The sequence below is a fragment of the Balaenoptera acutorostrata genome, chromosome 21 (assembly GCF_949987535.1).
Source record: "Balaenoptera acutorostrata chromosome 21, mBalAcu1.1, whole genome shotgun sequence".
In the NCBI taxonomy this organism is placed as follows: Eukaryota; Metazoa; Chordata; class Mammalia; order Artiodactyla; family Balaenopteridae; genus Balaenoptera; species Balaenoptera acutorostrata.
Window position 1 is genome coordinate 39,867,279 of NC_080084.1, and position 27,179 is coordinate 39,894,457.

Consider the following 27,179-nt stretch of genomic DNA (forward strand, 5'->3'; position numbering starts at 1 on the left):
GAGACCTGCTCCAAGAAGGGCTGCCACCGACCTCCAATACGTAAAACACGCAGTATCTGCCTGTGAGGCGCACGGCAAACCCGAGTTTTGCTTTTTGGAACTTTCTGGAATTTTTTTTCTGAACATTTTCGATGTGAGGTTGGTTGAATCCGCAGCTGCAGAAATCCGTCAACACAGAGGGCTGACCGTACGGGGTGCTAGCCCCTAGACATATTTACGAATGTGACATAAACAACGACATACTTCTTGCTAAAAGGGCTCACAACTCATTCACAGCAACAGAAAAATCTAACGTATTTTCTATCTTTCAATATCTTTACTGATTTCTTGCTTCTATCTTTTGTTTTTGTTTTATGCATTTTAGAGCAGAGGGCAGGGGGTTTGGAGGAGATAAGAGAGAAAAAATTTGAGGCGAGAAAAGGAGATTTAGAGAAAGAATACGGCAGGAAAGCAGCAGATAAGCCAGCACTGGAGACTGGGAGGGAGGAGGCCTGGGACCTGTCAGGTGGCGGAGATGACCTGTCAGATGGCCACACCTGAGACAGGAGCAGGGCACGCTGGGGAGAGAGAGGGAAGAGAGCCTTCCCGGACATCTTCAATCTGGTCCACAGAGACGCATCGCCCTTCAGCCCTGGGGAAGGCACACGGCATCCGTGCCTCAAACTGCTCTCTGAGCATTACAACATATGCAGCGTGCTTCACAGACAACACAGAAATGACAAACGGAGTGTCAGGCACATAATTATAACATAAAAATGAACATACCTCGGTGTGGCGGATTTTAATAAGATTTTAATAATGTTGGTAAGGAGCCAAATTACAAATGCCCCAGAATATGGAATCCAAAACCTCAGAGACAAAATAAAAACTCATAAAGATGTAAGAGCACTTTAAAACGGTCATGATCTTTAGGATAAAGAAACCATTTTCTCAGCGAAGGTACTGAGCACATTGAATAAAAATGAAATGAGATTACAGACAAGGTGCACTGCTACCCATTCCCCAAATCGAAGTGATTAGGAAGGTGAGATGCGTGTCAATGAAGGCAGGGCGCCAGGAGCACAAGTGAGCTCCCATCACCAAGAGATGTGGACGGAACTGACATCTCCTCACATCCCCTTCACTTACAGGACAGGAGAGAGCAGCCCTGGAAATGAACCGTGCTGGCACGTGGGGCAGCGGTGCGGGCCTCCGCCCCCGGGCAGGCTGTGGACCTGCGGGCAACGCAGGCGACGGGCTGCCTTCCCCGGGAACGACCCATTACTCACATAAACTCATGTAAGAGCTCCGCGTCACCCACAAAGCCAGAGTACGAAGCACGAACAACAGAGGTCCCCGCGGCGCCGAGGCGCTCCGCGCACCGCCCTGTGGGGAGCAGCACAGCGGAGCCGGAAAGAACGCCCGCTCGGTTGCACTCGTCATCTGCCAGGACGAAGGCGCACCCCGTCCAGGGCTTCCGGGTGGGCGGCTGGGCGGCTGGGGGCTCCCTCAGCTCTCGAAAGCAAACACTTAAACGCTGCATCTTGCGGCTCCTTTCCTTTCCCCAAGGGCGTTACACGCGATGCTTCATTCGGCCCGATGTTCAGATCAGCGTGTCTGCTCATCCCGCTAGGAACACAGCCGCAGTTATTTGTCCTCCCAGCACACGTGGCGCTGAAGAGCGGCTGTGAAACGCAGAGGACGACGCACGGCTGACGCCCGTCTGCGCAGCCACGCGCGTCCCAGCGAACCGGGAGACGGGAGGGGAGGCGCCGCTCCAGCCCCGCGCGCGCCCGCAGCTCCTTCATTTTAAACCCCAAATCGATGGTTTCAACAGATGCAGATTCCACGAGACAGGGAGCGAGTCAGGAAGATGTGAGCTTTTACATTCTTTAGATGTCGACTTCTGCCGCCCGGCTATTAAAAAGTTATGTGTAACTTTAAGATGAAAGGCATTAGCAGCTTCTTAGAAGAGGATAATCCCAATCTTCTGGAGATTTAATGAGATGTAACTCACTGGAGCTTCTGGCTCGGTCTGCTGTTAATTGAATCAAAGTCAATGACAATCTGGCTGCACTTTGGTGTGAATTTCCTAAAGGTAAGAAACAAAACATATAAAGATATTATCTAGTGAGTAGTTAGAGCCATTTGTTTACTTTGGTTTAACCTACATTTTCTGCGGGGAGGAAAAAAATTTCCTGGTATTCGCTTGATATTTTGTCTCTATAGGAGCCAATTACAGTGCACCATACCGAGAGAAACACGGACTGGAAAAGACTAAGACAAAAAAAGATGCATGGGGTGGCTTGGTTTGTGTGTTCGTCAGCTAGCTGAGTTCATGAATTATCGGGAACTCAGAGGATTTCTAACAAGTTAGCTGCATGACATGACATCCAATGACGAGTTTCCCCACCAGATTTATCTTACTGTCTAGGAAATTTTTGCAGCCAACTTGGAATCGCTCTAAAGCAAAAAAAGAGTAAATTTTCTTTTGCTCTCAATAGAAAACAACCAGCTCTGGTGAGGAGTCATTTTTAAAATCATGTTCTATAAATGCAGAAGTAAAATAAACCCATGACATTTTTTACTCATTAATGTACCTTCTCAAACAGGTAAAAAGAACATACATGGGGACTAAACATATTCTTTAAAAAAAAAATCAAAAAAAAAATCAGTATACAGTAAATTTCTAATTAATATTATGTAAATAATATGTGTCTCAGAAGGCACAATAGTGCAAGAGATTCATTACATATAACCTATATCCCTAACGAGTAATCCAAAAGGTTACGTATGTTACCAATTACAAGGACCCCAACTGCTGACACAAATACTGTAAAGGAACTTCTTCAAAAGTTTTCAGTCTAAAAGAAGTTTCTACCAGAAACCAAAGGTGGTTGAACTGACTTGCAAGTAACATGTACCTCCCAGTCTGTGCCTACCAAAGGTAAGCATATAAATCTCAATGACTTCAAATCTCAATTTAAACTATGACTGTAAAAAGAATTCCCAGTGTTCCAACCTGGCAGGTTATTTTCACCTTAAATATTTTATGCCAGAGTTGTTACATCTGCAAAATTTTAAAAGATTTAATGTTAATATTATAAAACTTGTGAATTTTAAAATTTCTCAGTACCAGAATAATTAGTTCAAGCCCTGGAAAGCTACTAAAAGTAAAGTGTAATCATTACACAGATTGTCTTCAGATACTTCTGTCACTGCCTGTAAAAATCTACCCTTTGGATAATCTTTAGAGCCTTAGCCCATCATATTTAAAAAGATGCTTCCTATATCCAGACAAAACTCTAATCCAAAAAAGATACATGCACCCCTATATTCATAGCAGCACTATTCACAATAGCCAAGACATGGAAACAACCTAAATGTCCATCGACAGATGAATGGATAAGAAAGATGTTGTGTGTGTGTGTGTGTGTGTGTATACACACACACACATACACACATACACAATGGAATATTACTCAGCCATAAAAAAGAATGAAAAAATGCCATTTGTAGCAACATGGATGCAACTAGAGATTATCAAACTAAGTGAAGTAAGTCAGAAAGAGAAAGACAAATACCATATGATATCACTTATATGTGGAACCTAGAATATGATACAAATGAACCTATCTATGAAACAGAAACAGACTCGTGGACACAGAGAACAGACTTGTGGTTGCCAAGGGGAAGGGGGTTAGGGGAGGGATGGAGAGGGAGGTTGGGGTCAGCAGATGTGAGCTTTTATATACAGAATGGATAAACAACAAGGTCCTACTGCAGAGCACAGGGAACTATATTCAGTATCCTGTGATAAACCATCATGGAAAAGAATGTATACATATATATAACTGAATCACTTTGCCATACAGCAGAAATTAGCACAACATTGTAAATCAACTATACTTCAATTAAGAAATAAATTTTAAAAATAAATAAAATAAATAAAAAGATGCTTCCAAGTGTGGAGGTCAGGCATCACAAGTAGAAATTAAACATCAGACAAGGCCAAATGTGTTTTCTTCATCAGGCCTTCCTACTACCTTCTTCTCCACGTGCCTCCCACTCACCTGAAGGAAACCCCGGCCATTTCAAACATGAGCCTCGCGGCTGTCGTCTCTTTGCTGTCGTGGTATTTATCAGACATGAAAATGACTTCTTTTATCCCTTAAAAGGCAACAGTGAAAGAAACCTCATTACGTGCACGTAGAGATACAACAACAGGCGTGCGGACAGAAGCCCTGGTGGAGTCTGATTCATCACCTTTCCTGAGGGTGCGAGCACACAACGTCCAGTAACTGAAATATGTATCTGCTGCTCTCAAATACAGCAGCACATGGATTCTATTTAATCTGCCCTCCAGTCTTTATGGATTTTTTAAAAATAAATGCAAAGTGAAAACATGTCAAATAGTCAAGCCTTGATCCGATTAACAAATTTTCTTTACTGCAGGCAACCAAATATTCTTTATTCGCAAGGCAACGACTCCTAACTCAAGAGGCTCACGGGGGTGGTGGAGAATACTGGCAAAATCAGAGATGAGGACCACCGTGCTGCCAGGAATGGCTCTGCAGACCAGTCCAAGCCAGCTCGACAGAGGGCAGATCTGCTTCCTACCCCTGTCTCACCAGGCAGTTCTAACTTGAGGGCCAAGAATGTGGAGGGCACTTGACCAATCACCCTGGTCCTCCACGAGTCTCAGAAGGGACCACAGGAGGCTGCTCTTCCCACGCACCTGCCGCCGCCGCTGTGCCTAAGGATGGCGAGGAAAACTCGCGCAGGGTCGTGCGCCACCAGTGAGGGAGCCCACGAGATCCCTTAACTGAGACCCTTCATCCTGGTCCCGCCAGACCTCTTCTGCTCAGAGATCCACGGGCTCGTGATAAACAGCCCCTTTAAAGCACACCTCTGGCTAACATGGTAAGTCTTTAAATCTCAAGCCGAGAGCTTTATGGAGATAAAGTGTAGCTGAATCTTAGATGTGACAGTTTGAAAAAGGTGAAATATTCAGAACACAATGGTGCAGATTTATGGTAACCATAATGTAAGAAAAACTTCAAGTTGTACCATTTGAGTCTTATGACATTCATATGCAAAAAGATGTTTAGGTCCTCATATATCTACCATACATTAGGTACAAATTAAAATTTCATATAGAGACTCCCAGCTGACCTTGTTTCTGACAGAAGTTCATTTCTCTCCCTCCCCCCTAATCTATGCACAATACGTCAGAGAATAGTAAATTGACAGTAATTATATGCAACGCCTGTGTTGTTTTTTTGGCAGCTTGCAGTTTAGGAAGTTGCAAACTAAATTAAAAACATGCTAAGAATCACAGAGGATGCAATTAGTCTTAGAATACCTGGAACCATTCAAAAACAAAACACAGGAAATACCTTGCGAAGTTGATAGTGCAATTAATTTAGATATAAACAATAGCGATTTAAGATCAAACACATCTGCGGTGAGCAGGCAGCAATGCAAATGTGACAAATGGGAACGGCCCGGTCCTACCTGCCTGGATGATGAGCTTAGCACATTCATTACACGGGAACAAGGCGACATACATGGTACAGCCTTTCACATCTGCTGAGTTTTTGTTCATAATGGCATTCAGCTCGGCGTGGCACACTGGGTTTGAAGGAAAAAGAAAGAAAAACTTAGATTGCAAGCTCATGAAGAATTCGCTAAGAGTGTTGAGGCATTCCGTTTGCCCCTATGAAATAACACAGATAATGGACTCAATTTTTAAAGAAATGATTAGAGACGGAAAGTACTGAGAAGTGCGGGCCGTGTGGTCTGACAGGTTGGTGATGAGCAGCGAAGCCGGGGACCGCAGCAGCCCTGGGTCTGTCGGCACCTCCAGCAGCCAGGAGGGGCCAAGGTCAACTGTCCTCACCCACCCCAAGCAGAGCAAGAGCTCACCGCTCCACGAGACCCACAAGGTGGGGGTGGAACCACCAGCATGAAACGGCCCATGTGTGTGCTGATCCGCACATGCAGCGATGTTCGCCAGGGCCGCCACGCGGGCAAGGGGCAATTTTAAGAGCAAGAGAATCCGGCAGTGAAGCTGAGCGTTTCTGTCCCCAGGGATCTGCTGCACCTCACGGTCCTCAGCCCGCACACGCCGAAGAAAAATGCCATCGGATAACCAGTGCTTTGTCTTCCCTACGAAACACATCCACCCACTTAACGACCGTGGAAAGTCAAGTTCTTGCTAGACTGGTCAGTGATACAAGGTCACCCCAGACTTGCCTGAATTCAAGGCTGAGGAGGCTCCCTCCTGTCCCGTCCCGCACCTGCTGACGCCCCCCCACCCTCCCGGGCTGCTAGGCTAGGTGTTCCCACCGCCCAATCCACAGGGCGCTCCTTCAAGGGAGCCAGCAGTACTCGCCTCTCGGATCCACTCCAGAATCCCCTACCTGCGTTCTGAGGCTGCTGTACTGACTTCTAACATCACTACTTACGTTTCCGGGTGCGTTCTCTAAAACTGTTCTCCTCGGGGTGCTGATTCGCAGACGTGTCTGCCTGGTGGAACCCCCCAGGGAGGAAACCGCCATGTCTGTGTCCTCCACCTGGAGACTGTGATGGTCTGGGGTGTGGCCTGGGCTTTGGCATTTCTAAGAGATTCTCCCTCATGATTCTAAGCTGCAGACACGCTTAGAAAACACTGCCGTGTAGAACCCTCTCATACCTGCAGGGGACCTAGCACACTCTAGGCACACGAGTGCTAGATAAATGTTTACTGAATGAATTACCATCTGGCCCTGGTCCAAATCATACAAAGCTTCTAATTATAAACACGGGGGCCTTCGTAGGTCTCCACCTTATCAACCTCCTACCCCGATCACCTTCTTCCAGGAGCACTGAGGCTGTCAAACAAAGAATCCTGCCCACCACCCAGTTCTACAAGATCAAGTCATCAGCCACTGCAGCCGCTGACCTACCGTGCACCCTGAAAGGAGCTCAGGACGAAGAACAGGAGGACGCCCTCTGTGCTTTGGGAAAAGAGGCACAACAGGCCCTTAGTTAGATACACATTTCAGGAAAAATTAGGTATCAATTCCAAGAAAATATTTTTATGAACCCAGATTCTTGCATCTTCCCCTACTTAGGAAAGCACTAAATTCATTAACTGCGATATCTCTTCCTTGTGACTAGTTATACTGTATGCTGACTGCACAAACCCCTTGGCCGAAATCCTATATATATGGACCTCCCTCGCTACCTCTTCAGAGCTGTTTCTCAGAGGTCTCTGAGAGGCTGTCTCCTGGCTCTAGTCCTCAGTAAGACCCTGAATAAAACTCAACTCCCGGCTCTTACGTTCTGCGTTTTTCTTTTTGTCGACAAGGCCTTAAAAGAAGAGTGGCCTAAACTCATGGCTCTTGTATATTTTAGCTCGGATGTACTCAGTCAATGAACTTTTACTGAGGGCCTGCTCTGGCTCAGACCCTGGTCCACCGTCCTCCCCAGGCCTCCCGTCTTCAGGGGACGTTGTAAGTGTCCCTGTGAGTCCTGCAGCAGCTCTGCAATCCTGCAGGCAGAGAGCTGAGCTGGGGCCTCTCAGGAGATGCTGGCGGTGCTCACCTTAGCCTATGAACACCACGATTTAGCTGTGTGTAGAAATGAACAGTCTCTGGCATTGTTAAGAAAATCTAAAGGGAAAAAAAAAGCCGTGCTTAATCAGGTCACAGCCCGTCAGAGAACAATCCTCGCTGGCTGCAGAGGGACCCGAGCCTGGCTCCTTGAGACCTTGTCCTGTCAACCCCGAGGGGTGGGGGGACCCTCAGGGCTGTCAGGGCACTGGGCTTGGAGGGGCCCCCTCGCCCCATTTCCTTCCCCAGTGACCGAGATGTTCCCAAGCTGGGATCAACACTGCTCAGTGTTAAAAACAATTAGATGTACTTGTTTCTTTTATTTCCCCCTTGAGGGCAGAGCCCAGGCTTCTAGGTTCTTTGTAACTCCCTCAGAGCCTAATGCTATGCCATGAACATATGGGTGTTAAATGTTTACTGAATGAATAAAGGAGGAAATTCAGATTCCAATTCTTGATGGCAACGTTGGGAAATACAGAAAGTCCTCTTAAATTCAAATATCAAAAATACGCTTTCCCACCTAATAACTATTTTTTGATGGTGCTGGTATTAATATTCAGAACTACAGTTTCTGAATCTGTTAGGAAACACTATATCGTCCTCTTATGAATCTCTAAAAGTTGTCACACTGACTACAACTATCTTCCTCTAATTCATCCGAGGCAGTTTGGGGCAAAATATAACATTATGTCTGGATTCATTAACGAAAACTATCAGATGAAACAGATTCCCTCGTGCAGCATCCGACACCCCTGTGTAAAGAGTGGTTTATAGAACTAATTCGCTGGACTATAAACAGACTTCCTTTCTCTTAACCACAAGATCACAGGACGGAAAATACAAAGCTTCTTGGTAGAGAAACAAGAGGTCTACTGGGCATTTAGCATGGCTGAGTGCCAGGCACACGTGAGGCTCTGGAAAGGCAACAGGTCACGACCCACAATCCCACACGTTCAAAACCAGACAATGACGAGTGCGAAACTCAGGCGTCCCATCCACACCTCGCCGCCCTCGTTCAGCACTGCACACCCCCAGCTCCGGACGTGGCGAACACCCACCCCAGCCACCTGACACCTGCTTCCCGAGCCTGCACCTGAGGGTCGAGGGGAGGAACCCCCGGCCCCTCCCACCTCGGGACCCCGGCGCCGTGGGTCCAGATCCTCAAGTCTGAACGGCTGCGCGCTTCCGGCCTGGCTGACCTCTCGGCTCCGCGGCCTCCAGTCTCTGCGGCCCTGACCCTCGCCTCCCCTCCAGAACCGCCCCGTGTTTCTCTCGGGGGCCGATCCGCCCAGGCGGCACTAGGCGGACAGGCCTCGGGCCCCAGACTGTCCTGTGGGCAGACCAACGGGACTGACGGCTGTCCGTTCGGCTTGTATAACGTGGGCCAGTCAGGGCGGAGGCTGGGATTCATTCACCTGGTCTGGCATCTCCACTGGTCACTTAACAGGTAACCGCCTGGAGGGGTCCACTCCGGGCCACAAGGAGCGCCCAGCAGCCGGGCCTGCCTGTGATGGGCTTGCTCCGGGGCCAAGCATCCTTCCCTCGTATTCGCGTCCTCTCGGGCAAGTCTGGAAAGACAGCTTTGCGACAAGAGTCAGCCCGGGGTTCACGGCCCGGTCTCGCCACTGAAAGCTGTGCTCTTTGGTTTGCAGGAGTAACAGTGGCTCCAACGAACTAAATAAAGGCAGTTTTTACAATCCCAAGGGAATCCGGTTTTTAACTTTTTCCCAATGTGTCCAGTTCCCTTCCTTCATCCTCTAGAACAGCTGACCTTCTCCAAGACAGGCTGTCACAACAAAACATGAGGCTTCTCTCCTGTCGCCAAGGGCCAGGCCCCGCCCTCGGCAGCCCCTCGCCCGGCATCTCCGATGATGGGGGCTCCCGCGGTTGCATTTTTCTTCTCCTTTACACACGTACACTTAGCCCCCATTCCGAAGAGGCTAACTTTCCAGCATTTTGGGTCTCTTCTCTTCTTCCTTTCGAGATGAAACTGTCTCATCTACAACTGCTACTCTATTTTAAAATAATCACCTCTTGGTGTTATGATGCATATAGAACCTCTAGTTTTCTGTAAAACAATGCTTTCTCAACCGTAGGTCGTGAGATCAGTTTAGTGAGTTATAAACAGCATTTTTTCCTCCTTTTTAAGGAAATAGGTGGAAAGAGAAGGGGAGAGATCAGAATGCATGCCACGTGGCAAGGTTAAGGAGGTTCCTGAAAACTGTTTCGGGTGTAAACTATGTTTGCTGCATCGCCATGTAAAAAGCTTAAGAAATACCAGTCTGTGGAAGCCTGTTGGCCTCTGTAATGTGCTACTACATGTATACAACCAACTACTAAAAAAACAAAAACAAGAAACTAAGCCCTAATTTATAGCCTCTGCCGATCTTTGTGGTGGAAATACTCCCACAGGGCTAATTCCAAGCCCCCAACACGTGGTGCGTAGCTGGGGAGAGATGTGATGTGTCGGATCTGCTCCGTGAGCTGACAGGAGGCCGTCCCCACACCCCGCTGGGCGGCCTCGTAGTTACCTAAACCCAGTCCTTTTCTGGCTGCAATCTCTGGGTTCCCTGCTCTCCTGGCCCTTGATGCGTGACCACCCCACATCCCCTGCTCTAACCCTCTCAGCATCACCAGACCACTTCTCTGTGGGTCCCTGTCCTGCTCTCACATTTCTGGGCATTTCCCAAGGTTCAACCCTGCTCTTTCGTTTTCCTGCCATAGTCCTGGACTTTAAGGATTCATCCATCCGTAGATTCTCAGAGAACAGATCTACTTGTAAAACTCGGAAATCTACATTTCTAACCCCAATTTTTACCATCTTCTCTGCAGGCCTCTTCTTTGGGTGGGCTGAGTCTCCTCTGCAACTTTTCTCACTATGATAAAAACACTCTGTAGATATCTGATGGCACTAAATTAAAGAAGACATTTATCTTTTTTGAGTGCTAGCGTTTTTATGATGTGGCTTAGGAAGAGCTGCAGCAAGAACTACAAATAGGCCTGAGTACAAAAACCCACCAAGGAGGGTGGCTCTGCTACTGATCTCGAGATAAGCCTAGTTGCTACATTCATAGCAGGAATCAGGACCAAGTCTTCCCAAGATACACAGTGTCTAGAAAGTATTCAAAAGACAGCTAAATTGTTACACACACACAAGAAGACAAATTTTCCATTTACCTAGAATTACTCATCTTTGGCTGAGCAATAAGCAAAAGAAATCTCCAAATACTACATGTATATCTGTTAAGCACAAAGAGTGACACAGGAACCTTCAACGATTCTCAACATTGTTTAAAAGGAAAAGAATCAAACGCTGAAAATATCAGATTAATGTGTATGAAGTTCTTGATTGCTAGAAGGAGAACCTCTGTTTCAGGTAACTATAAGACAATTCACATGCTTTGGTCTTTTTTTTTTTTTCTTTTATATTACTAACTGTCAGAATTCAGAACTGCATTAACCTGGGCCCACTGAGAAGAGACTGCATAATTAGAAAACTGTATTTTTCAAATTCCCTCTTACTAGCGCTTGATTAATCCTTACTGTCTCATGTAGGCGTTTCTCTAGAAGTTTGACAAATTAACAGGATATATTCCATCCTTGGTTAGACTTAAGAGATTCAACATTTTATAGATTTAACTTTCATCTCGTTTCATGTAAGACTAATACAATATCTATTTTAGACAGTAGCATTGTTAAGGTTACTTAAATAGGTTTAAAAAAAAAAAAAAGAAAAGAAACCTCAGAATAAGGCTAAACAATTGTTAACTGCTGCACAAATAATTTAATAGTGTGATTCTACCCCAAACTGACCGTCATGTGGCTACCAGGCCATGATGGGAGGTACTGGGGCCTGATAAAATTTGGGGTCAGGAAAACTATGTTTCTATTCCAGTTAAAGAAACCCTCCAGGTTGTTTAAAATTCCTCATTTTTAGTAGTACAGGATTTTTACTTGAAGAAAATGACTTCCTGGGGCCTGAGGGCTATTCCACCAAGGCTGACCTGGAAAGTGGGGCAGTCTGGTGAAGCAGCTGGGTTAGGGCAGGTGAAAGATCCAGACACAGAGCACCTGTGGAACTTAGCCTGACCTGCCCTGCCTTCTGCCAACACTCTCCAGGCTGTACTGTACAAGCCTCAGTGTCCCTGGGGAACGCTCCCGTGCCCTTGACTGATGGCTGTGATGGTTCTCGGGGCCGGGCGGACACCCGCGTTCTGAGCACAGACACTTCAGCTTGCTGCCAAGAGGGAGGGTCCAGACTCGAGAGCCAAGAAGAGTGCGCTCAGGGCCATGAAAAGGTGGGACGCTCCACCCTGCAATTAATAACTGACACAAAACGGGGTACCCGAGTTCAAGGTTGACCTGTGCATTTAAAAAAATAACGCAACGTTAATTTTTACAAGATACTCCACTTCTGTTCTGATGACAAAGCTCTTGGTCATTACTACTCGAAATCAGGGTCCAAGTGTTTTGACTTCTGGCGTCACACAGGGATCAGAGTGGCTGAATCGGACCCGTCTGTCTCAGAGCACGGGTACCCCCCGCTCTGGGTGCCCCTCAGGTGCCCGCCCGATGGAGGCTTCCACCGAGGGGCGGGATGTGCACCCACTCCTCTAACAGGTCCATTTAGGGAAGTGCTTCACTGCTTCAGGAGATGGGCTGGAATTTCAACTACTTATTTCTTAATTATTGAAAGATGTCCTGACAGGGCCTCATCTATCACCACCAGCATGCAAAGGACCCATCCTTCAAGCCAAGAGCTAAACAAGAGAGTAGCCTCCAGATTTAACCCTTCCCCAACCTCCCACCCCCAGCAGCCCACAAAGGTCGCAACGTGTTCGCCGTCACGGCTACTCCCAATCCAAAGCAAACACTGCCAGAATCTGGCCCCAAACAACGTCACTCCTCTGCCTCACTGCCGCTCTGCCAAGTTTCCATGTTGGTAAGGCAGTGACTGGACTCGTGATCGAGTTTTCAAAGGATCTGAGGTTACGGTGGGTAGGGGAGAGGGAGAACCGGCTCAGGAAGGGACAACTACGTTACTTCTCCGAGACAAGCCCAACGGCACAGGCCTGGTGGGCCCCGCCCGCTCTTCTCAGCCTCTGCCCCAGAGCCCCCGCCATGGTCTTCCTCTCTGACAGCCTCTAACGCTCCAAAGCCTACTTCCCTCCCACGGCTTCTCACAGAGAGCTCTGCCCGTCCCCGTCCCCCCTTACCTCCGCCAGAGGGGCATCCCTTGGCACTGGGCTGCAGCAGGGAGGGAAAGTGGTTTCCAACTGTAGACGCCTCCCAGATGCGTGTCGTTCTAAGTCTTGGGTGCAGGCAGAGCGCCTACAGGCCTGGGTGCTGGCACTGCAGGAGCTGGCGGGCCCCCCCTGCAGAGCCCATGCCCCGCCAGGCAGGAGACGCCCAAGCACGGACAAACCAGAGCCAGGGCTGCAGGCACTACAGAAGAAAGGCCACAGAAGGCGGGAAGTGTGGCAAAAACCCAGGAAACGAGGGCACTGTTTGTAGGCAGAGGGGAGCTGAATCCGCAGGCAATACTGTTCCTGCAGAAAAATGTATCTGGATTACAGATGGCTTTCAGAACCAAGGGGGCTAAAACCTGGCACCTGCCTACACCGGGGCACCAGGGTTCAAGCTCAGCCTCACTCAACAATGAACAGGAATATGAGTACCTCCCTTCCTAACTCGCAAGGTTACAATGCCGAGCACGGGAGGAAAACGCTTTGTGAAGTAGAGAGAATTCTGCCGGTGAAGCATTGTTGCCAAGTCAGAACTGCACGTGTTTGCTGAGAACAGCGGCGTCCAATCCAGCCGGGTCTTGCTGTGATGAAGACCTGGGGGAGCTGGGAGCGGGGTCCTCCTAAGCAGAGGCGACAGGTGACAGCACTTGGGCCTCACCTGGCCACACCGGAACAGTGGGAAGCCCTCTGCTAAGAACTGGACACGACTGCCCCGCCAGCCCCGCCCCCTGCACGGCTAGTGGCTTTTCTGTTCAGAAGGTAAAGCGACTGCGCCCCTAGCTTCTGGCATTGAGGGGCGCATAGTTCCAGTGCAGAGGCGTCTACTATTACCGTCTAAGGTTGTAAGTGAACATAAAAACAGGGAGTAGTGCTAACGCAGAGGACCCCAGCCCTGCCCCTGGAAGACGTCTGGGGGCTGCTCTGTTACTACCCTGTGCCCAGAGAGGGGGTCTCTGCTGGGAGCAAACGGCAGCAGAAGGGCGTTCTGGCCAGATCTGGGATCCGAAGAGGGTGAGCTCCCTCAAAAGGCAGTCGGCATGGACATGTATACGCTACCAAACGTAAACTACATAGCTAGTGGGAAGCAGTGCACAGCACGGCGAGATCAGCTCGGTGCTCTGTGACCACCTAGAGGGGTGGGATACGGAGAGTGGGAGGGAGACGCAAGAGGGAGGAGATATGGGGATATATGTATATGTATAGCTGATTCACTTTGTTATACAGCAGAAACTAACACACCATTGTAAAGCAACTGCACTCCAATAAAGGTGTTAAAAAAATAAATAAAATAAAAATAATGTAAAAAAAAAAAAAGGCAGTCGAATCCTCCAGGCTCTGCATGAAGCCCCAGGCTCAGCTGCCCTGGCCCAGGCCACTCCTGGAACAAGGCTTTGGGCTGGTCCAGAGACGCCCCAGAGCCCCGCTTCCTCCTGCATGGACCCCAGCCATCTCCTCAGACTCTGGCCCCGCCCCCAGCTGCTAGTTCTGTGAACGACCCTTTGCATCCAGTGAAGCCTCAGCCTCCTGGCGTACGCACCTGAAAGAAACAGACCAACTTCACTCTGTGTGGCAGACTCTAGGTCCATCCAGCTCACTACAAACAACTCAACTTCGTTTCTTTTCATGGCTGAGCAATATTCCATTGTATACATGTGCCACATCTTCTTTATCCATCCATCTGTCGATGGACACTTAGGTAGCTTCCATGTCCTGGCTATTGTAAATAGAGCTGCAATGAACATTGTGGTGCATGACTCTTTTTGAACGATGGTTTTCTCAGGGTATATGCCCAGGAGTGGGACTGCTGGGTCGTATGGTAGTTCTATACTCCAATAAAGATGTTAAAAAATTTAAAAAATTAAATTAAATTAAAAAAAATTAAAATTGTGATCTTTCACACACGCACACACACACACACACACAAAGACCTGCCTCTGAGACCCGCCACCAAGACTAAAATCTGTGACGAGCACAGCACAGAAGATGGACCTGGTAAATGTCGGTGCCCCCGACCTCTCCTCCCGGGCTGCTCGGCTGGGCGGACAGGAGGACAGATGTTTTTCCTCCCTCCCTCCCCTGCCCTGGTCCCCATCCCCTGCCCCCTTCTCCTCCCCGCCTCTTGCTAAGGCCGCTGGCAGCAACTCAGGGCGCCCAGGGGATCCACTTAGCCCCAGTGGTAGTGCTTAGGGCTAGAGAGACTTCTGACTGTGGTGTTTGCATTACTGACAATAAAGCCCCCAGAAGTCTAATTGCTTTGCTTCCCTGTGTGCTAAGGACACACGGTCAGGTCAGAAGGACGAGGGAGTGGAGACAGCGCACTTCATCGAGGGGTGAGCTGAGCCCGCCGCCCTTCCCACTGTCCACGTGCGATACATACACTGTTTGATGTCTAACACGTACCGAGGAAGCACAGATAGGAGCAGAGCACTCACCACTGCTGGACCGCGTTGTAACGGAAAGACACACTGTCCAGCTTCAAAGCCTCCCTCTCGGGTTAACAGCTTTCAAAGGTGAACCGGGACTGACCAGTGGGCGCTGGAACAGCAGTCAGGGCCTGTGTTCTAACTGATCCCAGCTCTGCAAGGCACACCCCGGGGGACACGCTGATCCTGATCTGGCGTGCAGAACGCGGGGCTTACCGGATCTAACTCAGGACTCCCAGGAGAGACCACACTTGCGGCCCTGCCCTGCATTTCCAGGGCGGCCCCGGCTCCCTGCCCCACGCGGCCCCCTCTCGTCCTCCCCCTCCCCTTTCAGCCCATGACCGCCCTCATCCTCCGCTGAAATGCTGCAGCGGATCACGTCTCCACCTGGGACTCCACGACCGAAGGTCGCAGGTCGGCTGTCACCCGCCCCTCTGCCCGCACCTGGTGTCCTCCCCTCACTGCTGATCTGTGAGCTTGGGGCCCGTCCCTCTCACACCCTCATCTGTCTCCCTCTCCTGGACCATTCCCAGCTGCACGCAAATGCGTGCTGTAACAACAGGAAAACACACCCGGACCCTCCCCTCGGACAGACAACAGAAACCTCTACCTTGGCCCCCTCCCTTCTGGCTGCCATCCCGTCACCCTACCGTTCTGCTCTCTTCCCAGACACCTCAAAACCGGACCTCTCTCCGCTCTGCCCATTTCCCCCCCTTCTGTCCTTCCTTCAGCTGGCTCCGGTCTGCCTTCCCACCCTCCCGCTCCACGGAGCCGCTCTCTGCAGTGTCAGCGTGACTTCCGACGTGCTCATCCCCACAGGCACCTTTCCACCTCCTGGGACCTCTCAGCAGCCTCGGACGCGGCCGGCCGCTCCCTCCTTCTGGAAGCGCTGCTCCGTGCGCTCCCTGATGTCACTGCCCTTCTCTGCAGGCCCTTCCACTTCCACCAACCTCTGTCCGTGGTTCTCAGGGATCTGGCCAGGACCCGGCCTCTGCACCCTCTCCCTACGTCACCTCACCCACGCCCGTGATATCACCCAAAGCTGGCATGCCACGCTGACATGGCTGTCTGCTCGCACACCCAACCTGCCAACCTCACACCCTCCCTGGGAGCTCTTACAGACACCTGCAACCTCAGAGGCCCAGATTTCCCTCGCTCCTCCCCCAAACCTAGGCGCTCGGACCAGAACTGTTTGGAAGGAGTGGCTCTCCCTCCCCAACCCCACGTCACCAGCCCTCGTGACGCTTCCTCCAATGCACCCCTCTCCTCGCCTCCTCTCCACTGCCCTCTCGCCTGGCCTCCTGCAACTGCCCCCGGCTGTATCCCTGTTTCCACCTGCCCCCGAACAATCCACTTCCCACACACCCCAATGTGAGCTTTTACATCCAAACTCCTGACCTTGCGGGCCCCCAGCCTTGCCGTGTTACTCCAGCCTTCACGTGCTAAGCTTGGGCCAAATTGTCTCCTTGGTGCACAATGAGCTAGAGCCTTCCTCCTCCAGGGCCTTCACCCAAGCACCTCTCTCTGTGGAATGCTCTTCTCATCCCCTAACACCCACTACCCCATCTTTACCTGATGGGGGCCCATCAAATCCTTCAGACCTCTGTGTGACAGTCACTTCCTCAGAAAGAAACACTCAATAACATCTGTTTATCCCACTCATGTCTGCCTGCTCCACCATCAGTCTGCAAGCTCCTTGAACACAGAGAACATGTACATTATTTACTGCTGTAGAGCGCCTGGCACAGAACACGTAAAATAGACGCCCTGTAAGTATCTGCTGAGTGAATGAACGACTACAGGGGAACGTACTTGGAAAAATGTCATGTATTATAAAATATAGTTACAATTTTTAAAAAGGAAGCAAGATGCCTCAAGAACTCACCAACAGAAAACTCAAACTGATATGAGTAGATGACTCATTTGTATTTATTTCAATTTCTAACTCAAGTTAGAAGTTATAACTCACTCGCGGAAGGAAAAAGGACAATGAGGGATTCTGCTTCCCTTTTCCACCTAAACTCAAAATTAATGGCATTTTGAACAAAGTCTTTTAATTGTAGAATTTAAAAATTCATGCTCACTTATCATATTCAATATTTAAAATTTACTACTGCATCTATCATTTGAAAGCTCAGAGATGAAATTTACACCTCCACGCACTGGCTGCGACCTGCGCGTCAGACGGCATGAGCAGAGAGAAGACGGGCACGTTCCAGCCACCTTGCTTTCACCAATATTCTCCACTTATCAAGGGATTTCCTGAAGCCAGGCCAGTACCCACGTTTCAATAAACATCACCACACGGACTGATTCACAAAAGGATTTCTCAAGTCCTTTCTTTCTGTTTGGTCTTAGAATAACCTCCTGTCTCCAAAGAGATCTAAGTGTCTCTCCTCTCTTCATATATATTTTCTTCTATTTACGCACGGGATCTTTTTCTTCATTGCTGTTCTCCAACCTTTTCGCATCCATGTTTGTGGGGCAACCTACATCTGTGTACCATCTCCATCAGTTTATATTCATCTCAGAACTGGAGCAGGTTTGAATCACTAGAAGGAGGGGGGGAATAAAGCCTGTTTCTCTCTATTAATTTGTCCACACGCACAGATGCATATTCCCTCTGTGTCACTGCCATCAACAGCTGTTTACTGCAGCTTTCACCCCAGGATGCTTCCCGAACACCCTTAAAACTCCTTAAGCAGAGAAACAGCGCCCTGATCAAATAAAATCAAAGCTATATTGTTTAATTTTTCCTGAGAACTCTAGAACTGGAGGAGTCCTCAGTGATCATTTATTTCATAAAGATATTGAGAAGTGAACGTCAAGTCGTGTATCTGACAACCCCACAATCCCTGGGTTTTTGTACATACACCACCCCTGGAGCCCGGGCTCTGGAGAGTCAGTCTAGGATTCTCTCACCTGAACCTGATAATTGTCATTTTAAGCACCGTGGAGCTTTTCTTAGCCAACATGCATATTAAAGGTTTGTATAGTCCCACGCAAATATAAAACAAAAGTCCTAAGAAGTAAAAGTAAAAAACAATATAAATAGTTGCAAAAATCTCTGGGAACCAGATTTTATTGCATATTTCTGGGAGCAAACTATATACGTATATATATTCTGCTTTAATACCAGTATTAACAAAGCTTATGAAAGATAGAGTCTTGATGAAAAAAACTCAAAACAGAACCTTAATAATTCAGGCCAGTTTCAGAAAAGATCAGTCAAAACCAGCGTAACTGACAGAACAGATCAACAGAATAAAGATTCCAAGGTTCAAGGAGTGTCAAGTGCTCCCTGGAACCTCAGTGCATGGCAACCCTGAGTTTCTAAGCAAAGACTTATCAAACATAGAGAATTAAAGAAGTTATATTTATCATTCAGATAATTAATGAGCTCACATACTTAATACAACCTAAAATAGGTTGAGTGTGGCCCTGACATTTTGACGACGCTATTCATCTCTCAACAAACCTTTTATTTAGAGAGATTGTACAAACTTCAGCCCCCTTCCTGGTCATCAATTTGGAAATCACTAACCTTGAATGATTTTTAAGTTTTATTATAAATGCCCATGAAGTAAACTGACTTTTTATAGACAAAGACCAATATGTGTATTTTCATGGGTAGGTTTGATCCTATAGATAAGCATTTGAGCTTTTCCTACATCTGCTCTTCAGGACAGGTAGTTAGGATACATTGTTACTATACATCCCTTGCAGACATTTCATGGTGAAACAGTACTCTCTAGCTCTTAGAAAATAATTAGCCCTGAATTTATAGATTAAAATGTATAGAGAAAAATCAAATAAATGAACAAAATCATGATTTATTCTTTTCTGAAGGCTGTTTATAAACACTTATACCTGAAAGTGAAATACACTTATGTTAAGCTGGTTAAATTTCAGGGGGCGCCTCATTCACAAGCCGTTGTGTTTCCCTGTTTGTCTAAAACACCACACGGTGAAACCCGAGTTTGCCCCTCTTTTCATAAAAACAATATACTTTATTTTTTTACTGTAAACTTGCTCCAAGGTTTTCCATCGATTACACTAGTTATTTTGTACAAAAGTCCCTAATTAGGCCCACTGTCAGGCCACAAGTGCTGGGTGGCTAGGCAGGGGAGGGATGTTGGGTCGCCACCAGTGAAATTAGAATTCTGCAGGAAAAGAAACAGCAAGTCATCAAATCCATGGATCTGCCTAACAAAACCAGAGGGCATTCAGTTTCAACCGGCTGAGGGAACAAATTTGATCTTAATTACTAAGAAGCTCTTACAAGTTGTGAGGAAGTTGCAGCTTAAGAAGGATCAGCCTCCTAACTTCTTGATAAATTAGTTTCTCAAGACTAACCTTTTGGATGCCAAAGAAATATATCACATGCATGGCAGTCAGGAAAATGTCAGTGTTCAAAGGGGTAGGGTAAATGGCTAAGTAATCACTAAAATGACATCTATGCATGCTTAACAATATGCTAAATCTGAAAAATAAAGATTACATTTAAATATAAAATTTAAAGAAGCACTGCCACACGCTGGCAAAACTGTTTCAAGCTGCCACGCTAAACTCTTGCCTTAATTAATTTCCAGCATTTTCCTTCCCAGCATTATACTTTTTTTTTTTTTTTTGACCACGCTGCGCAGCATGTAGGATCTCTTAGTCCCCCGACCAGGGATTGAACCCGCGTCCCCTGCAGTGGAAGCCCAGATTCTTAACCAGTGAGAGTTTTCCTGCATAAATATGAACTGACTCTGGAAAAAGTCCCATGTCTCCATGTCTGCCCGGTGCATCAGAGTGCAGGGCTACCCCCCATCTTGGGACATCACGACTATGGTCCCTTCCACGAGTGCGATGCAACAGCCAAAGCAATCCTGGCTTCTTGATTGATTGGGATGGAAGAGGAGGCCAAGCAAAGAGGCCTGCTTCCCCACAAATCCCTTCCCCAATGGGAACCCGCATGGCAGGAAAATGCATTCAAGTCTGATGGGCGTGGGAGCTCTGTTAAAAACATGAAGTTGAACAATGGCTCCTGAGGAAGAAAGAAGCGGATTCTACGCCAGCACTCTGGTCTGTAAGCCATGTCATCAAAATTGGTTATGAAAACCTGAGCAAAGAGTGATCTCTGAGTTACCACAAGTATTTCGCCTCCACTTTATAAAGTTGGTATTTTGATTAAATGTGCTTCACTCTGATGAACCCCACGAAGAGAAAGGAGCGGAAAGTGTCAGCTGAATGCTTCACTCGGGGTTACCAGCCACCCCGCATAGAAATTAAAGTCTTCCCAAGCTTTTCTACAGGGTGAATTAGATATATCTGCTCCTTTCCAGTTCTTTTTCATTGTCATTCATGTGAAAAGGTGTCACTGTAATAACGCTGACTTCTTCCTGCCACTTACTGTTACTGACATCATACTATCTTTTGGATTTCTCAGGAAAAAGATGAGATAAAAGGCAGTTTCCTTGGCAGGGGGAATTTTCATTTTCCATATTAATACCACATTATAATCAAATCGTTTCAATGAAGTTTTGATCCTAAGCCTGGAAGAACAAAAACACCCTTTAAAAATGCCTCTCTAGAGACACAGCCCAGAAAACACACCATCTTCCTACTCTGTTACACGTATTCTGTGTTTACCTCCCCTTCCACAGAGTGTCAATCAAGACTAATGACTTCCAAACTTACAGAATTAATAAGGAGAATTAAGCTATATACGTTAACCAGTAAACTTAAACTTACACAATTCCCAAGCTCCCCTTGGGAGAAATGTGAAGGGAAGCCAGGTGCCAATGGCTTCCTGCTTCACCCTAGGTGCAGACCACCTGAGCTCTCGACCTCCGGGGGGGTCATTTCATCGAAACCTCTGTTTGCTCAAGTGGATAGCGAGAAGAAGAAAATGGGTGGCCCACTGTGCTGCCATCTACCTGCTTCAGAAAAGCCGAATTCCCGTGTCCCGTCCCCCCCCCGCCCCAAGGAAGCACAGAGCACTGGCTTTGGCATTAGAAGATGTCACCCTGCCTGTGTGGCATTGTATTAGTTACTTAACGTTTCTAGGCCTTCAGGTTCCCATCCATGAATGAACGGGTAGCTTAGATCCCGTGGGCACAAACCCCAAGGTACCACTGAGGTTCTGCCAGGGCTACAGGGATGGTCCACAGACTGGCAAACATGCGTCTAGCACTTACGTACACTTTTTTTCCAAACATCAGTAAAGTTCAGATTAATGCAAAGTGTTACGGATATCAAATAGCTTTTTGTCATCATGGATCTTCTTACTCAAAAGATACTAATAAAAGGTATGATCTCACTTTTGTGTGGAATCTGAAAAACAAAAACAAGCTCACAGATACACAGAGCAGATGGGTGGTTGCCAGAGGGGGGAGGTGGGTGGGAGAAATGGGTAGAGGGGTCAAAGGTACAAACTTCCAGTTATAAAATGAATAAGTCCTGTGATGTTCAGCATGGTGACTGTAGTTAATAATAATACAGTACTGCACACTTGAAAGTTGCTAAGAGAGTAGGTCTTGCAAATCTTCATCATAAGAAAAAAAATTTTGTAAACATATCAAATATTGATACATATGAATCATCATGTCCTATACCTGTAACTAATGTAACTTTGTATGTCAATTATACCTCAGTTTTTTAAAAAAGATACTACTAGTTTAACTAGCATTATATAGGGGTCTTGGAAGTCTTTTTTGACATTTAAAAGAGGGTCCCCATATATTCAGAAGAATTAGGAAGCCGGTGGTCTGGAATCTCGATAACCTCTAAAGCTTCTCTACAGGGATGGACACAGAGTCATACCTGAGACAGCCCAGCCACCGCTAATGTCAGTGAGGAAGGAAAGGGTTACGCCCACCCAAGTCCAGACATTATCACTTATTTTTTTAAATTAATTTTCTTTAAGTCTTAAAACAGCAAAAAAGAATTTGCATTTTAGTCAATTAGCACCAAACATTTCTATTACATCCAAGGCTACCTAAACATTTACTTCTCTGTGACCCAAAATCCCTTCAAAAGACAAGACCGAGTATATAGTTTACAGCCAGTCATAGTTATTCAGACTTAAAGCCCATCTTTACATGTATTATGATGGTAGTGATACTAAATGCCTTTTAAAAACCATTTAATACGTTCTCCGACTTTTACGGTACATCAAATTATAAGCTTACTCTCGTGAAAGAAAACTGTCTACATTCTAACACGGCTACGTGTAAAATGAATAATTGATAAGTAAGGGGCAAAGAGCTTTGAAAACCTAGAGGTATCACATGGATAGTAAAAAATAATGCACACAGACAACCAGTGCCCTGAAACTCAGCAACCATTCAATAGAAAACAATCAGTGGAGCTGGACAAATGCCTGTGCGGGTTTTTTTTTTTTTAAATTCCTTCTGGAAAGGAGCTCTGAAAGGTACTCTCCAACTTGGACAAAAGGCAAGTGTCTCAGAACAAACACAATTAGCTACTGGAGAGGTTCTGGAAGCGGGGAGTCGGGGGATGGTAAACGTGCTGCAAAGCCTTGGGCTTCTAGGTCACTGCCAGAAATGTGCCTGGGGCTCATGGTGATTGAGGGAGGCACAGGTCCCACGGGAGAGCCGCCCGGTAACCAGTGAGGACAGCTCTACCCCGTGCAGACCGCTGGCATCGTTTTGCAACCAGCCTCAGCGTCGCAGACTGACACCCCCCAGGGATTCCTCCACAGGCAAGTTCAGCACCAGGACCCAGAGCCCACCGCCCTGACTCAGCGAATAAGGGCTGGGGTCCTTACACACCTCACTGTGGACCTTGAATTCATCAACCCTTTCATTTTTATATGGGACCTTGAACTGTCCGGTGAAAAATCACCTTTGCGTGTGCCTACAAATAAGGAATCATTTCCCTTCTTTCTCATCACTGAAAGCTTACAGAATCAAAAGCAGGATGACCACAAGTTTCTAAAATACGCTGGTACATCCTTCCCGCGCTCCACTCAGCTATAAAGCCGAGGCTGAGAAGGCAGTTCTACCCTCTTTTCCCCGGGATCCAACTCTTCCTCCTCCGACAAGGGGGCGAGTTAAATGGACCAACCCGACTATGAAGTCCCCGTAATCACTAAACTGCTTTATTCCCTGAGAACCCCGAGTGCTTTGTAGGTCTCCCCAGTCTCATTCCTCAAACCCTTCTCCACCTCCAGGCACGGTTTTTTCTTTTTCTTTCAAAAACGAAGCAGTTGCCCTGAAGCAGCTTAGAAAGAAATTTATGGGGCTTATTTAACATGATTAAGGTCCAGGAACATTAGTAAAAATATATAAATTAGGCTACATGTAGACTTGGAGTTCTTCGTGAGAAAAACTCCAGAGGAAAACCTAGCAGGGAAGAGCCAATGAAACAGAAAGCGTTCACACGACACTTGACCCTTATTTCCTGAAGGCACAGCTTTCCCATCCGGATGGCCTGTGTCTACGTTACTTCCAACAGAGGCAGTCTGTTCATTTCCAGACATAGAGTCAGGTCCAAACGTTAAGAAAATTCAGCAACCAGCATATGCAGCCCAATGTGCCTCTTCACAGCATTGGTTGCATATTCTCCAGGGAGTTAAAGGAAAACTGAGGCTTGGCTGGTCACTCCCAGATAATCTCTGATAATCTCTGAAGTGAGTCCCCCCTGGGGCTCAGATAGGCAACAGATTATAACAAGCACCCTCCCCTAATTTAAAGATGAAAAGCAGAGTTGGCCAGGCCAAAGGTCTCCGGTTCCACGCATCCGGCTCGCGGTCCGGCCAGCGGCCACTCTGGGATTGCGGCGCCCTGGGGAACAGGGGCAGGCGACTGCATCGTCCCCCTCCTGGTGTCCAGCTCACAGCTTGCATCCTGCTTCCCAGAGATGAGCTTGAGCCACATTTCCTCAGTAGATGGAAATGCACGCTGCTCCTCATCAGAGCAAAGCCCTGGCCAGCACTTGGTTAGCTGGCCCCGCTCCCAAGTAGCCAAGAAACAAATGGCAGGGCCACCTCCCCCAGGGGCTGTGGCACGCTGCAGAGAAGCCCGCCACCAGCGAAGCACGCCGGGCCCGCGACAGAGCCCTGGCCCCAGGGCCAGGCTGTGTGACCACTACCACGCCTCCACTCCTTGGCTCTCTTTGGCACTTAAGGGAGGGAGGCGGGAAATTAGGGTACTTCAATAGGATTTTTTTTCTTTCCGGCTGTCGGTAACTGAAAAGGAAGATGGTGCTTTCTGACCAGCTACCGTATTTAAGCACTCACCGAGGCTATGAACAAGCAGAATGGAACACACAACGTGCCCTACCGTAAGGGTATTTGGTATCCAGTATACTCTCCGCTGTCCTCCTCCAAGGCAAGAGGTCATCACTACATCCATTTGGCATTCCATTGTACCCAATGCCCACAATCTTGTTTTCTGCATTCACGATGCAGGCTCCGACCTACAGGAAAACATGCCCAAAGGCTTGGTGACTTTGGGTGGCTGGTCTGCCACTGGAGAGGCAATAAATGAGACCAGAGGCCTACAGAGCTCCAAGATGGGCACGCAGCTTCTGGAGGGGCTAAGAGCTCTGTCTCCTTGGGGTACGAGAGACAGTGAACGATGGCATGTGACAATTTACTCTCTCATAGGAAGAGGTAAGCAGGCAGGAATGCAGCACAAAAGACAGCAGATTTACTCTGCTTTTTGTAAGTTGGCAGGTGTCCACTGACCCTCTTCCTCTTGTAATTTGCTCACTTGTAGGCACCTCCGTGTCTGTGAGTGTCCAAACATTCTCCTGTAAAACTCACTTACCTGGGAATTTGGATCTTTGCTCCTCTGTGCCGATAAGAAGGCCACTGCCATGAAATACTCAGGCCATTCCAAATAGTCGTCACGTTTTTTACAGGGAAATTCGCTCATGCTGGGTCTAGAAGAAAAACACAACAAAACAGCAGTGGACAAACACATTTTGGTCAATCTGCTTTCCAGTTCAACCCAAGCACACTTCAACTTTGGATCTCCAAACTCAGAAAATTTCAATTTACATTTATCAATCAGAAATCACAGCACATGAACCCCAGACGGTCTCTGGTCTTCAGAAAAAAAATAAATAATAAGAAATTAAGTAACTATTTCAGAAGTTTGGATTCCGCTCGTATGGATGTGCATTCCCAGATATTACATCTACTTACTGCTTTCTCATGGGATTTTTTTGCCAGTTACTACACATGCCTGCCCTACAAATCACTGTCATCCTTTACCTCTCTCCCTTATCAAATGGAGCCAGCAAAAGAGGGAAAGGGAAAGGAGAACACTTATTGATCATCTAATATATTTCAGACACTGTTGAAGGTTGTACACATCATCTCACTGAAGCCTCGTTCTGAGCTAAAGGTAACTAACATCCCTCTTACAGAGAGGCTCAGAGAATAGGTAACTCTCCCTAAACCACACCGGATTATTCTCCATGCCAGTTGGATTCCATCTGGAGCTGTCCCAACTGTGATATTCACGTGTGCCTTCCCTTCCGCCTAGTTTCCCTAGGTGGGGCAGACGTTATCCACTCTGAGTACTGAACCAAAAGAGGAGAAACGATGAAGACTGCCAAGTGCCGTGAGTAAGGCAAGATTTCGGTAACGCTGGGCTCTACTCGCGGGCAGGCACAAGCGTCTCTCCAACGGGGAGAGAGCCCTGAAGGGACCTAAAACTTCCAGTAAGGGGGTGAGGGCATCCTTTCAAGGGAGACGAACCAAGGGCCAGGAAGGAGGGCAAGGCAGAAGCCCGGTGGCTCTCAGGGAGAAGTCTGGAGAAAGCCTGCACAGGCGGGCTGAAGGAAGCGGAGGCTTTCCCAACACCTGGCCTTCGGGACCTAGCTGTGAAGCGGACGCGACCGTGGAGCACGTCGGTGCCTGCTGGGAGCCCGGCGACCCACTGGGCACGCTTCCCCGGTCCTAAGGGGCCTGTAAACCCTCTTAACGCGGAGCGACGCGGGACGGAACTGGTTCAGCACGCGGTTTAAGAGGTAGCATCCGAAATCGCTGCCGGGGGCCCGGAGGGGTGCTGGCTAGGCAGGAGGCCAGGCGAGGAAGGAGAGGGGAGGGAAGGGAACTTACTACCGGCTTCGGGTTGGCGCTCGCTGGTGCCCTGCAGCCCCGCTGCAGAACGGATCCAGGGAGACACGTCTGGTCACCGGCCCGGCCGCAAGCCACGCTCCTCCCGCCCCTCGATGCCGACCCCGGGGCGCACCCACGCGGCCCCGCCGCCCACGTGGCAGCGCCTCTCGGACCCCCCGGAGGCCGCGGCGCCCCCCGCGAGGTTGCCCAAGCGCCGCCGGCCCCGCGCCGTTTCCCCGGCAGCACGTTGGACCGGGAGGCGGCGTCCCCGCGGCCGCCCGCTGCCCCGGCCGCCCCTCCGCTCCCGGCCCGCGACCTGCAGGCCGGCGCCCGTCCCGCCACCGCCGTCCCGCCGTCCCGCCGTCCCGCCCGGGAAGGAAGTCGACGGAGGAGGCGGGGCCGCCGCGTGGCCGGAAGGTGGCGGGGCTCCACGCCCAGGTCGCCTGCGCCTCCCCGTCCCCGCCGGCCGGCGACCTTCCGGGCCGGCGCACGAGCGGCCGCGCGCGGGCCGCCCGCCGTCTGTGCCGGCGGCGCTGGGGCTTCGCCCGGGCTCCCACGTGGCGCCCGCGAACGCGCGCCGAGGCCGCTGGGCCGGCGCCTGCACGGTCGCCCCGCCGCCCCGGGCCCTCGGACGGCACGGCTCGTGGCCGCGCGCAGGCCTCCGACTTCCTCGAAACCGCCGCAGTTTCGGGTCTCGGACTCTGAGGGTCGTTTCAGCGGTTGCTGGCGAGGGTTTGGGGGTTTCCTCGCTCTTGAATTTACCGGCAGCTACTTAAAGCGCTCGCCGTAAAGAAATGTTATATATATATATACATGCACCTCTGTGAATATTCATGTATGTGTGTGTCTG

General features: G+C 48.6%; 1 protein-coding gene across 2 annotated transcripts; it reads right to left on the bottom strand.

Moving 5' to 3' along the window:
- Positions 1–774: 774 nt before the first annotated feature.
- On the bottom strand, positions 775–26,706 carry DCTD (dCMP deaminase). 2 transcript variants are annotated; one of them, XM_057537359.1, is made up of 6 exons: positions 26,646–26,706; positions 25,029–25,143; positions 24,540–24,675; positions 5,497–5,613; positions 4,053–4,149; positions 775–2,071 (listed from the first exon to the last, which is right to left on the bottom strand). In XM_057537359.1, exons 2-6 carry the CDS (start codon positions 25,134–25,136, stop codon positions 1,993–1,995), a joined length of 537 nt encoding a protein of 178 aa, XP_057393342.1. In that variant the 5' UTR covers positions 25,137–25,143; positions 26,646–26,706; the 3' UTR covers positions 775–1,992. The 2 variants fall into 2 exon arrangements, with proteins under 2 accessions (XP_057393342.1, XP_007189051.1); XM_007188989.2 differs by having other exon boundaries at positions 26,330–26,693.
- Between the last annotated feature and the right edge of the window lie 473 nt (positions 26,707–27,179).